General features: G+C 45.4%; 1 protein-coding gene across 1 annotated transcript; it reads left to right on the plus strand.

Moving 5' to 3' along the window:
* Positions 1-8885: 8885 nt before the first annotated feature.
* On the plus strand, positions 8886-10444 carry olig3 (oligodendrocyte transcription factor 3). The gene has a single exon (XM_030106939.1). It carries the CDS (start codon positions 9107-9109, stop codon positions 9974-9976), a length of 870 nt encoding a protein of 289 aa, XP_029962799.1. The 5' UTR covers positions 8886-9106; the 3' UTR covers positions 9977-10444.
* The last annotated feature ends 3556 nt before the right edge of the window (positions 10445-14000 follow it).

A 14000-nucleotide genomic window follows, 5' to 3' on the forward strand; every position in this document is an offset into this window, starting at 1 on the left:
GCCGCAGCGTTAAAGTGTCAATGAGCTCCGTCTCACATTCAGAGTGAGTGACGGCCGCGGCAGTCGGAGACGCTCCAACGTGGATGTACGTGACTTTCTTTATGGGATGTTTACCTCCCGTCTCAGCGGACGTGTGGATGGAGCCTGACGGTGATTAAGACCTAAAGAGAATCAACATTAAAGCAGGAAAAGTTTCTCATCTACATGTACAACTGGAAGTGTGATGTCTGTCTCTCACACACACACACACACACACACACACACACACACACACACACACACACACACACACAGAGTACAGTTGTTATGAACTCTATACCCACTTTTTAATTCTTAAATACATATAAGGCCCTTAAATGAGTTTTCAGGTTTGAGACCCTACAAGGAGAGTAAATGGACACACACACACACACACACACACACACACACACACACACACACTGAGCACCGACCGCCAGTTGGTCTTAAAGTGGCGAATTCCTCCGCAGCATTTTCTCAACATCGTAAAGCGTCGGCCGTTAAAGCGATGTTTTTTCAATCCGTCTGCTGCCCCTGACATTTCCAGAGAACGCTGGCATTAGGTTGATTTGGGGGAATTTGCGCACCATATGCTGCCGTGTCAAACACCTACATTTAAGCGGGCGACGGCTCTGCATTCCCTAATAGCGGCATCATTGGAGCTTGTTTATCTAATGTGCCTGTTAATGTTATTTATTGGGAGTCTGCCCGCCACCCAGCTCCTCCATGCATGCTAAGGAGACAGACATAAGATATGCAAATGCTAACGTCGACCGAACTTCGCGGCAGTAAAACAGAACATTTGCATTTGATGTAGCACATAATAAACTGGTTATTAGCATTTTAAATGCGTCAAACAAACTTGAAAAATGTGGCCTGTGCTGGTGTGGCTTTTATTATTGCTGCGCGCTGTCAAAACACACATTCACATGCCACACGTGCCTTCCAACACGTACAGAAAGAGCGTGCGCGGGCGGACGCACGGCTATAAAACTGCCGCGCGCGGGAGCGGACGGATGTCACGAGGCAAAAGGGTCGCCGGACGCACGGGGTTGTTTCTTTCACCGTCTCTCTCGCGCCGTAAAGCTTCCCCGTCGCGGCCTCGGAGTGCGTAAACACTTTCGACCGCGATTCGTCTGTGCGGCCGCAGCAGAGAGGCCGCGGTTCCAACGACTGTCTGAGGACACGGCGTGTTTTCTTATCTCTGCAACGCCATGCTGGCTGGCGTCTTTCTCACAGACGCTGATCGGGAACCGCAGCGGTGTTGAATTCAGGTCAACTGTACTTATATCGTCCACAGGACTTCCTGTTGAATGTGTGAGCTCTGTAAGAAGATGCAGATATCAGTGTCGCAGTGAACATCTCTGCAGTGAGAGCATACATCCCTGGAAACATCCATCGCTCTGCAGCCAGTTTCATTCTTCTTTTTTCAGTTGTCATGTATTGAATCATTAAGAAAACGCGTTATTACCATATGAAGTCATGCGCCACTATGAACATGTTTTTAAGAAATGTGATCTGAAACAGAAAATGATAAATCATGAACGCCAACAAACTATGTTCCACTGTCTGTTAATATAGCCGCATCCTCAGAAATGAATAGGAAGTTACTTTAAGACCCCTCTGATGAGTGATTATTACCTATAAAGGATTTGTTTTCAGAGCTGCTGTGCTGCATCCCAATAGAGGTTCATATAATGGAGTCGTTTTTATCTTCGAAAAATAAACTACAACAAAGCATTCCCATATTTCCTCTCTGGCACGTCGTGCCCTCAGCTCTCGTCCATGTTTACATTCATTTGTTGTTTCATGAGTTTGTTTCAGCCAAAATAAAAGCGTTTCATTGCCAGCGTCACCCCCGAAGACGCCCCAGTCTGGAGGAGTGTCGTCTGCATGGGTTTTTCATTAGGAGTTAATGATGTGATAATCTCTTTAACTGTAAGCAGGATTTACACACTACACACTGTAATATTCCCCTAATGAAGTGAGCGGGGGTTTCCCCGGCCGTCTGCAGCCTCACACGCATCTATTGGACACAAACCGGGGCGCTTTGTGTCTGAACGTGACGAGCGTTGATCCCTCCGAGCCCCGGATCGCCCGGACGCTCACCGGCGATCCCGATCCGGACTCCTCCTCTCTCCACATGTCACCTCGCTCGCCCGGCCTTCCCCCCCCCCCCCTCCCTCCGCCCATCGGGCCGTTCCAAATCCTACATGTTAATCTCTCTTCTTCACTCCCCCCTTTCTCTCAAACACTCGCAAACACACCCGCTTTCATTCCCCGCTTGCCGAGACCCCCGCTTCATTTTCTGGTCATGTGCACCCATTGCGAGGGGGCGAAGCGGACACAAAGTGACACAGGGAGCCGAAAGGGGACGAGAGGAGGCGAGGCTGCGGCGCCCGGCTGAAAGGGGGCGATGGGAGGCGTCTGATTGTCCGGCGCTGAAAGGGACACTTAAAAGGAGAACCATGTTGCAAAAGCTGGTGGGACGGACGGGAGGCTGGTTAAGTGCTGGCAGTCTGTGTGTGTGTGTGTGTGTGTGTGTGTGTGTGTGTGTGTGTGTGTGTGTGTGTTGTGAGAAGAGTCTAACGAGGAGGAGGAGGCTGACTGATGACCGAAAAGAGGATGATACTTGAGATGAAAAAGAAAGTTTGACTTTTGGGAGAAATACCACCGAAGAACTAAATATAACTTCTCAATTTCAACACTAAGACTGCATTTCCATTTATTTATTTTTTATATTAACTAACATTCATCAGTATTTTCAAGTAGTATGTTTTTTTAAATAGCTGTTGTAAATATGAATTAAAAGACAACAAATATGAACTTTTCCACTGCATTGAAAATATGTTATAATATTTAAAAAAAAAACCTGCGGATTTCAACAATTGAAGCTGACTTTCAAAAACAGGAAAACAATTAAAAATGGTCAAAATCAAAGCATATATTTCTACGGTCCTGGTATGAACTGAGTTGACTGGTCTCCCTAAATTGCCCATCGGTGAGAGTGTGTGTGGAGTGAGTGTGTGTGTCTGTGTTCTGGGAGTGAAGCAGGACAGAAGATGTGTGGATGGTCGGATAAGTGCAAATACTCTTAAGTAAAAGCATATAAAATTAAGAAATGCCATAAATTATGCTTAAAAAGCTATTTGATGAAGACAGTGTTTGGATCTACAGACTTGTTTGGAAAGTCCACGGTCCTCCAAAAGGCTGACAGATCACCTGCTTCTAGAACAACATAAACGACTCTCTGTTGAAAAAACTCAGTGCGAAATGAACCAAAATGTATCTGTGGATCGACAGATTTTCGGCATTCAGCTCTGATGAAGCCTCACATCTCACATCATACATTTCAGCAGAGAATATTTCTCTTTTCCGAGAAGCAGCCACGAAACAAAACGCCTTGATCAGTTGTGCATCGGGCTGAAAAATGTACGACAGAGAGAGTCGCGCTGCCTGCGTTTGATAAAAAACCTCCAGCAGCATGCTTCAGAAAGCTTTGAGATGCCACATTTGTATCGGGGTGTGTTCAGACAGAAAGAAATAGGAACATGAAGGTATGTTTCTTCATTACTGAAATGTTAATTTGACTTGTTTTTGCCTAATTAACGCCAGTGTCTTCCAAGAACAAAACAGCCCCACAAATATTAATTAGGACCTCAATATTCATGTTGGCGGAGATGGTTGTGGGGTCTGTAATTAACGAGATTTTAATCGTTTGATCATCTCCTTAATTAAAGGCTTGCTATAATTTGAAGGTTTGTTTACTTTTCACAGAATAGAAATGAGAAATCTTATTGATATTCTTCTTTTCTCCTTTAAACCCCGGAATTCATCCGAAGATAACTCAGACGGAGAAATAAGGCTTTTAAAAGTTAGCAGGACATTTCTGAGAGGTGGAGCGCATCTTTTCACTTCACCAAACAAAACAGAGACACTAATGTGGGAGCTCCTCTCGCTGGCAGCTGCTCGGCTTCACTCTGATGGCCGTGCACTCGCCTGGCTGTCGAGCATCTGCCGCTCGGATGCTTCAGCCGAAGCTTCAGACCGGAGCTTCCTGTCACGTCTGAAAGAAATACGCACCATCGATGCGATCAAACACTCTAACTTCCATCCAAATCAGGTCACTGATCAACGCTGCAGCAAATCCTGCTAATGCTGAAGGTCTTCAGTGACTTACTTGTTTCTAAAATGTGACTTTTTTTTCTGCTGAGAAAAGTATTTTAGTATTATTCAAGAAGAACTGAAATGCCAGTGACGCACAGTTTGTCTGAATTTCAGTGCTTCATCTGCACTGCTTTCATCTTTCAATACAGATTCATTTATATAAGGCCGACTCCAGTACAGGCGTGCAAAAACACTTTCACTGATCAAAACACAACTATCTCACATGACAATTTTTGACACTGATGCAGTTTATTACATTATTTGAAAATTAATTATTGGCTCAATTACATTCAAAATGGTGAAATGTATTACGTAGTCATAAGTCATTGTTACAGTATTGATCGTTACAGGAGGTTTTGTGAGGGGGAACTTCTGGAGATCCAGACTCTTTCGGCTGCACTGTTTGAGGTCCGAGGACCGAACGAGGAGGAGTAACTTACCAACAACATCAGAGGAAAAAGCTAATCCACTCACTGCAGGAGGCTGGATGCACAGATCAGGAGATTCCTGTTCTGGAATGAGAGCTCAGTAGGAAGGTGGAGAAAAGAAGATGAGAGAGCACAGACTGCACGACAAGTCCACGAGGTCAACTCAGACACAGGAGCATGAAGAGAGAGAAATAACACCGAGCAGGAGCGACATTTCAGATGGCTTTAAAATCAGATTTGTCAAATCAAACTCTAAGTTTTGCCAAACAAGGCCGTTGTTTTTAGACATTTTATTGCATCTTGTGCTGAGAATCGTTATTTAAGTGTTGGAGGAGAACTGATACGTCTTTGCACCAAAACAGAAACATTTGGAGCTGTTTTAACTTAAAAGTTACTTCTTTATGATTTCATTGGGCTTTCAGGTGCGCCGATGCTTCGGCTCGACACAGACGGTTAAACGACTCGTGAAGTTAAAGCTTAGTGACACTTTTTAGGGCTCTCCTACCTCGACCTTGACTGTGACCTTGACCTTGTGCCTCCTGCAGCGTGCGCATTGTTTCCAGCGCCGTCCTCCTTTACGTTGGGAGATATTCGGCTGAACACACTTTGTGTCGTGGCAATCAAAGCGGCGGAGTGCTGTCGTCACACACACACACACTGCCGGAGGGACGCCTCCGTTCATTGTCCAGTGAGTCCAGAGTCCAGACTATTACTGCAGGGGCCGGCCCACCCAGGAGGCAGAGGTGGAGAGGGGGACGCACAGGTTCACTTCTCTGATTCAAACCGAGTGTGTTTCAGTTCGGGGGCCACATGAAGCCCAGTTTGATTTCCACTGATCTGAACCAGTAAAATAACAGCAGACTTAACCATAAAGAACAACAACTGAGAAATTCTCTTCTGCTTTGCTGCAAAAAGTAAAACCCGAACCACCCTGGACAAGTTGATACTCAGAAAAACACATGTAATTTCTACCTTTTGCTGTTTTTACAGGTGAAAAACAGCAAATGTTTCCATTTATCTTAGAATTATGTTGCATTTGAAAGATCAAAAAAATTACTTCTTGAAGTTTTTATTTCAGCAAATCTGATGAAAAATTTGTTGTGAAATAATATTATGTCTTCTACTCGATAAACCAGTGTAATAAACAACAGGTAATGCATTTTGGGGGGATTTTAACTCTTGGACGGTTTATCTCAAAGACCAGATTAGGCTCTTGAAAACCTGTGTTTGCCCGGCGGGACGTATATCTGACACCTCTGATTTAAACCTGCGTTATGTGTGCTCTGATTAAATTCTGTTGATACTTTGAAAAAACATTTTTTACAGGCTTTACCAGTGATAAATCATCTTATTTACATTTTTCTTTATAGTTTATTCCGTCAAAAGTTCTTGAATCACTCTTTGCCGGAGGTTTCGCTATTGGACGACTGCAGTTAACCGCAAACAAAAACACATTGATATCAACTCACTATCGCAACAATGAACCAAACCTCACTCATTCACTGAGCAGAAACAAGTAAAGCTCCACAGGGCTGCAGAGCAAATAAACAACAACATTCCGCTAAATTCTAAGGATTTTACTGTTTTGTCATATTTAAAGTACACATTGTGCATTAAATGCTAACTCTGAAAAAACATGCTCAAATGGACACAGTCTGGGTCAAATGGGTTCATTTATAATGAGCTGTTTTCCTGCCTTTCACCACTACTGGGTTGATAAGATTATTAGTTTACATATTTAATAATAATGCTCAAGAAAGACTTTTAATTACTTTCCAATCACAGTCAAACCTGTCAGTGTCTGTTCCGAACGGAAGATCGAAGACCAACTCTCCAGTTCTCGAGAGTATCTGGAAAACTTATTGTTAATATTATAGGAAAATATTAACATGCAACTAATATTTAATTAAGAAATAATCAAAACACACTCTAAATCTGAGTCAATATCAATGCCAAATTGCATATTTTTCAAAATTGTATGTACTAAAACACGAAATCAATCAAAAAAAAAAAAAGTAGCAACACTAATAAATAATGGCATGTCAACTTAAAAAGTATTGGTTTTGACCTAAATTTTGGATTTTAGGGTGTCACTTACTGTCCTTTCACTGCCCAGAGAACTGATCATGAAGGAGTGGAAAAAGAGGAGAAGCTGGAACTGGAGAGAGGGAGGAGAGAGAGATAGAACAGAGGAATGAAAGGAAAGCAAGGAGCTTACGCAGTGAAAAGAGCACATTATGGGCGACCTGCTGCGACAGCAGTGTGAGGAACGGTGAATAACTGCCTTCATTTAGGCCAGTGTCCTGAGAGCCTGAGGCCTCGGGTGGACACACACACACTGAGAAACACCAAAATACATAATCAGAAAGAAAAGCTCTGAAAAGCATGTGTTCCTGCACAAATTGATACCTGACACACACACACACACACACACACACACATACACACCCTCTCATTCACGCATTTCTCCACATTGGCCGGATTAGGAACACTTTCTCTTGGGTGTGTGAGGCTGCCCCGCACACAAAGAAACACTTGGGGACAGGATTAGTAGGCTTACAGCGGATTCACATATGTCCAGTTCAAGCAATTGGTATTCAAAGCTTTACACTTTCAAATGCCACCAAGAGAGAGCAAAGCCGACCAGCGCTTTTCTTTGCATTGGCAGCACCTTTATGAGAAGGGCTCTTTTGCTGGGCCAACAATGAGGCCGTGAATACACATTTTTACTGTTCTACCAGGGGGATCTCATTGGAGAGGGGATGGAGCACCGAGCGGAGTTTTGGAGACAGACTTTATTATCCGGGTTTGAAGTGCTGGGTGGGTGGTGGTGGCGAGTGCGGATGGACGGACGGATAGCTGGACGGGCGGACGGACGGATGGAAGGGTCCTGAGGCGGTGGTCCGAGGAAGAGGGCGACTTCCACATGTTTTTGTTGGTGGCCCTTTCCTCCACTCCACTCCGACAAAACAGATCTGGAGTAGACTCTTCAGAGTGCAGGGAGAGCTCTCAGCAGCTCAATATAGACAATACTGAGTCAATTTAGTGCTTTCTCCAAATATTTTGGCACAAAAGCACCTTTACAGATCTCTCTGCATGCTCCACAATCAAATCAAACCTGTTTTCTGACTGATTATTTTTGTATTTGTGTGTCTTTTTTTTTTTTTTGTATTGATGTACAGTCCTTAGGGAGAACATTTTTGAAACGTGATCATGTTTCAACAATATTTCGAGAATTGTGCACATTTGTTGTGCTTGCACCATACATTACAATTTAAATTATCTGACATGCTGATATTGCTGTGCAGTGACTTTATATTAAAATTCGTTTAATAGAAAAAAACTGTAATACTAATAATAATAATAATAATAATAATAATAATAATAATAATAATAATAATAATAATAATAATAATAATAAGTCATTAATTGCAGTAAAATGAGTGGTTTCAGTTGAAGGAGTGCGGTCCTGGGGTATATTTCTGGTGTAAACTCTGACAGCCACATGCTGCCATATGGCCAGCAGAGTGCGGAGTGTCGGAGCGGCCGTGTTACCTCAGTCCCAGCGGAGGCCCTGCACCCCTGCTGCCTGCAGCGGTGGCCTCTGAATGGGAAAGCAATTTCCCTTCCCATACCTCCCCGCTCTCTGTGGCAACCGCCGGCCGCACCGGCGGAGGCTCCGACGCGAAGCTGCGCCTTCGCCCGATAAACACAAAGTTTGCTGCAGCGTGATTTCAGAGAGAGAGAATAAGTTTCTCAGGAAACACATCACCCGTCTTCTTCCCAATGCAGTCAGTGAAAACGCCCCTAAGTTCATTTTGGATGAGTTTTTCAGCTGTAACGGTGTTTTCACCGTGCGTAAAATCATCCGCGAACAATGCGGCGGATTTAAAAAAAATATATATATCAGGGATACCAAAGTGACTTACTTTGATCAAATTAGAAATTTAAATGACAAATCTGACCAGTTTGTTTGTGAAGGCGCAAGTTTGTGATCCAAGAGGAGGAGGAGCAGGAGAAAGATGCGCGCGGTGCCCCCAGCAGCGCCCTGACAATGGCAGTGAATGGCTGCGCGCCGCGGTCACTGGGACAGTCAAAGCACACCGCCCCCTTTCTACCGGGCACGTCATCCTCCTAACGAGGCGTTATGAATAGGAAAGCCGCTTTTGTCAGTCCGCGCGTATAAATACTCACTATCAGTGTCCTCCTCACCGCAGAGTGACAGAGACGCGCACACCGAGACAGAGAGAGAGAGGGAGAGAGAGCCAAAGGCAAAGTGGTCACCGATGTGATAAAGAGGGACAGAGGCGTGGGACAGGCGGGATACAGGCAACCATCAGGTGACCAAAAGGCTCCAGAAAGGGAGAGACAGACAAAAAAAAGGAGAGAGGGTAGAGAGAGAGGAGAGAGAGAGGAGAGAGTGAAAGTGAGAGAGAGAGGGAGGAAGCCAGCAGCGACCTCCTACCCAACAACCTCGGAAGCAAACCCATAAAATGAATTCAGACTCCAGCCCGAGCAGCAGAGCCTCTTCCCCGGACATGGACGGCATGTTTCTGCGAGACCAGCACCTCCACCACCACCTCGTCGGCTCCTCCGTGTCCTCCTCCACGCAGAGCGGCGAGCAGCAGCGCCACAAGATGAGCGAGCACCTGCGCCCCGGAGACCCCAAGTCCGTGGGCAGCAGCAGCAGCAGCAGCAGCAGCAGCAGCAGCAGCAACAAGTACAAGCTGAAGAAACAGGTCACCGAGGAGGAAATGTACCAGCTGCGCCTCAAGATCAACGGCCGCGAGAGGAAGCGCATGCACGACCTCAACCTGGCCATGGACGGCCTGCGCGAGGTGATGCCGTACGCGCACGGGCCCTCGGTGCGGAAGTTGTCCAAGATCGCCACGCTGCTTCTGGCCAGGAACTACATCCTGATGCTCACCAGCTCCCTGGACGAGATGAAGCGGCTGGTCGGGGAGATTTACGGAGGGCAGCACTCGGCTTTCCACTGCGGCACCGTGGCGCACGCCACCAGCGCCGGCGGACACTCCGGCGGGCCCGCCGCCGCCGCCGCGGCCGCAGCCGCCGCCGCCGCCGCGCATCAGGTGCATCCTCTCCTCGGGAGCGCGCTGTCCTCCTCCACGTCCTCCACGCTGTCGAGCGCGCTGCCGGGGCTGACGTCCATCAGAGCGCCGCACTCCCTGATGAAGGGCTCCCCGGCCGCGCCCCCGGCCCTGCAGCTGGGCTCCGGCTTCCAGCACTGGGCCGGCCTGCCGTGCCCCTGCACCATCTGCCAGGTGCCTCCTCCTCCACACATCCCCATCACCTCCACCGGCCTCACGAGACTCACAGGGGAGGGGAAGGAAGGGATGAAATGATGCCTGATCGCCGCAGAGACTCAGTGGAGTTTGTAAATAGAGAGTTCAGGGCATGAGGGTGGATTTGACCTCACTGGTGCATGTTGTTGTTTAGTCTGTTTTCTTGTTTGGCGTAAGAAAAATGTGTTATTTTCCTCCTTGTAACAAGGACATATAAAGACTGGTGATTTTTCCCTAAGTGAAGGTGGAAAAAAAAAGTTGTGTCATGCAATAAGATGCCATGTTCCTCCCTGAGAGCGGCTCAAGTTTGCGCTCACAGCAGCAGGACGTGAAATGTTGCATGAGTGTTTTTCATTTTTCTTTTCTTTTTAAATCAGGAGTCATTTTGTGCAAACGAAGAATGCTCTCTGTGCCTTGTACCAAGGATTTTAAATTTCACTTCTATATGAAAATAATTGCCATCCATGTGTTTGGCTTAAACGAAACTGTCACCGCAAAATTTGTTTTAAAATTTTTTCAACGTGTATTTTAATTGTGTGGCTCAATGTCATTTGTGCTAATTTCTATATTTTTGGCCTCTTTTTTTTTTGCATGATGATGTAATTATTGCAGCATGGTTGTTTTTTGCTGAACTGAATTTGCTATGCCCAGAGACCCTGTGTCTTTATTTTTGTACATTGTTGATGACTGATGAAATATTTATTATCTCCCAGCGTCCCTGGATGAAATTTCAATAAAACTGGAATTATCAATCTCATTCCTTCATTTTCTCTTCTTTTTCTTTAAATAAAAGCAAAAAACTTCTATCATAAAAAAAAGTTCTTCTTGTTTACTTTGGTTTGATTTTCCTTGAGTTCAGGTCAAACAAAATAATTCAGTTTCTTTTAACGCTATTTCAGCTTGGATTGATAGATGCAAACAACCTTTTTCTATGTTTCATTTCATTCAAGCTATATTTGAATTATCCTAAAGTTGAGCACTCAATAGATATATTTTAAATATACATATCTTTACTGTTTATAAAAATATTTTTTAACAGAATATTTTTCGAGAGCTAATAAAACACACTGACATATGAAACACAATTACTGAAAAGTCATTATAACTTATTTAAAAGGATATTTTAAGATAAGCGAATTAGATTAATTGCTGCACATTTTCCCTTTGAATGAAACCTGAATTAAAACACAATTTTTTTTCGCATGCTTCGATTTTTTTTAGGACACCTCTAAAATGAAGCCCCAAAGCTAAAGATAAAATTTTAAAAGCAGAATTTCCCCTCGATATTGAATCCAAGCGACGGGCCTGTCTCTCGGCGGCACCGGGGCCTCCGCTGCGCCCTGACGCAGCTCCTGAGGAGTTTAAACACAGATACGTCCCGACAGCATTTACTTAACATTTCCGCGCAGCCAGCACAAATGTTCAGAGAGGGAGAAAATGAGGATGGAATGAGGGGAGCGGGCTGCAGCCTAATGGAGCCCAGCTGAATTGATCCCTGCGGCAGATAGAAGGCGCGCCGCCTCGGGGAGCGCGGAGCGGTTTGTCCGCCGGGTCTCTCGGGGCTCCGCGCGTCTCATCTCTGCAGCGACAGAATGTATGTTTGTGGAGATTACAAGTTAATTGTTCATGGGGGACCAAGAGGAGAAAATCACATCATAGAGAGGCGTCGGGATTACAGGCTACTAAATGTAGAAGATTATACATTCAGACCCCCTCCTCGGCCTCGACGCATGCAAATGAGCCAATGGATTAAAAAAAGAAAAAAGAAAAAGAAAAAGACAGAAAGAGAAAAGGAGAAGAAGCCCTTTTGTAACTTATTTGGAGGGAAGAAAACACAAATTCTGTGGCTAAGTTGAGAAAGAGTGAAAGAGTTCATTTTACACTTCTTTTTTTGTCTTTAGGAATGAGCGCGGCTGGTCTGTCCCTCGCAGGCTGCCAGATGGGATGTAAATAGCTGGGTAGCTGCAATGGCCTTTTAACCACACAACACTGAGGAGGATGTTGTCAAGGGAAGCTGGCGGTTTGCGAGTTAATAGTCATGAGTTGGGGTAATTACTTAAGGTTTATTATGCTCGGGTTTCAAAGGAAATGGACTCTTCAATGGGCCGAGAAATACTTCTTAATTCTGGCTAATTAGGAGCGGAGTAAAGCAGAGACAACTGCTGCTGCTGCTGCTGCTGCTGCTGCTGCTGCTCTCCAGCACTGTTACATTCACACACAGATCATTTGTAAGTGAGCCACAAAATAATGCACACAACTGTCATGCACATGCAAATAGCGCTGGCAACACAAAATGCAAATCATGCACCTTAAATGCATGAATAAGTTGATTTATTTTGTGAGCACATGTTATACACATACTATAACCTGATAATCCCAGAATGTTCTCATAAATGTTAGTGGAAAAAAATGATACAAATAGAATTTTCGATCAGTTTTTTATATATACTAACTATGAGGCTTATCTTCTTGGCAGGATCCACAAAAATGATCCTCATTAGACTCAGACTTTTATTCTTACTTTTCCCCCTAATCATGCAAATCCCACTGAGATTCAAATTCCTCCTCTTCATTAAAGCAAGCCCAACAAAGACAGAAAGTTGGCGAGGACACAATAATGACGCAACGTAAATAAAGCAAAGCAGGAGAGAATCAAACTACAGTTAAAGATTAAACTATCAGAGCAGGCAGGAGAGGAACAACTCTGAGAGCTGTGAAAAACAGTCATGTAAACAAAAAAACAAATGTTTTGTTTGCAAGGATTTTTGGCAAACTTTTTATTGTCGTGTACGAATGAGACTGCAGAAAACCTCAAGTGTAGATTTTCTATAGCAAAATGATCAAATGTACAACTAAAGAAAGCCTTTCAGCAAATTTTGTGCATTTTTATACTGTATTGAGAGAGAATTTCTCCAGAAATCTGCTCCTGCTTGCAGGTCGGTCGGTGACTGAATGACCATCGGTTCCTCTTTTCATGACGCTTGACAAACAACCGGCCCTTAACAGAGAACACACCTGTTACTGCCAGCCACTCAAGGTTTATCACTTAGAGCAACAATGCTTTGTTCACCCTGTCTTCAGACACACACACACACACACACCACACACACACACCACACACAGGCCTCCTTTTCCATAGTTGGAGACAACTGCTAACTAGACTGCTAATGCTTTGACTCTCACTCTGTGGCCCGGCGACCAGGCTGCCTCTTCCAAACCATAACCTCCAAATCTGAAATCTGCAGAGTTGTTTTGATTAAAACACACTGACATCTGCTCGCCAGCTCCATCACAGATATGAGCTGCGCAAAGCTGCGGATTTAAGTGTTTTTATTCCAGATATCCACACACAGCGGGGGCATTTAGGGCTTTTACAACTCCAGAGTTTGTGTAAACATGTCATTTGGCGATCGCAGGCTGTCGTTGAAGAGTCCTCCTTCCTGCCTGCATGCGCGGAAGTTGTGTGAGCGTGAAGTGGTCTGCTGGTTTGTTTGCTTGCTCGGTCAGCGAGCCGGCGCGGGGCCGACGCCCGAGGCCGGTGATTGAAAATAAATTTCAGTTGAACAAGGGGCGGCGGCCGCGTCGGCCGGGCCGCCGCTAGAACAAAAGCAGTTGAGGGGATAAGTTATTGAGCGGGCTGACAGCCTGAACGAGGCTGATTAGAACCGCCTGGTCGTGCTCTGTGTGTGTGTGTGTGTGTGTGTGTGCGTGTGTGTCATAGTCATAGTGAAGCAGGTGCAAAGGCCATTCCCTGTCTGTTCACCTCTCTCGCTCTCTCTCTCTCTCTGCCCTGAGGGAAGCCTGCAGGAGGAGGGGGTGGGGGTGGGGGGGGGGGGGGGGTGGGGGGGGCTCTGCCCTCCTGTCCTCAGCTGATTCCTCAGACTAATGTTTAACCCATACTGCCAAAACAGAAAGCATATTTCCATCATAAGAGCGCTCTGCCATCGCCATTAGGCTCCGGGCTCATTTGCATGTTAATTGTGCAGTTAGAGAAGTGGTGTTGACACGTCCCTTTGTCCACGCCGGGTCCCGGGAAGTGAGAGGATGGGCCCGCAGAACCACGTCCATGTGCGTTATTGTTTCA

The sequence above is a fragment of the Salarias fasciatus genome, chromosome 13, assembly GCF_902148845.1.
Source record: "Salarias fasciatus chromosome 13, fSalaFa1.1, whole genome shotgun sequence".
NCBI classification, from domain to species: Eukaryota; Metazoa; Chordata; class Actinopteri; order Blenniiformes; family Blenniidae; genus Salarias; species Salarias fasciatus.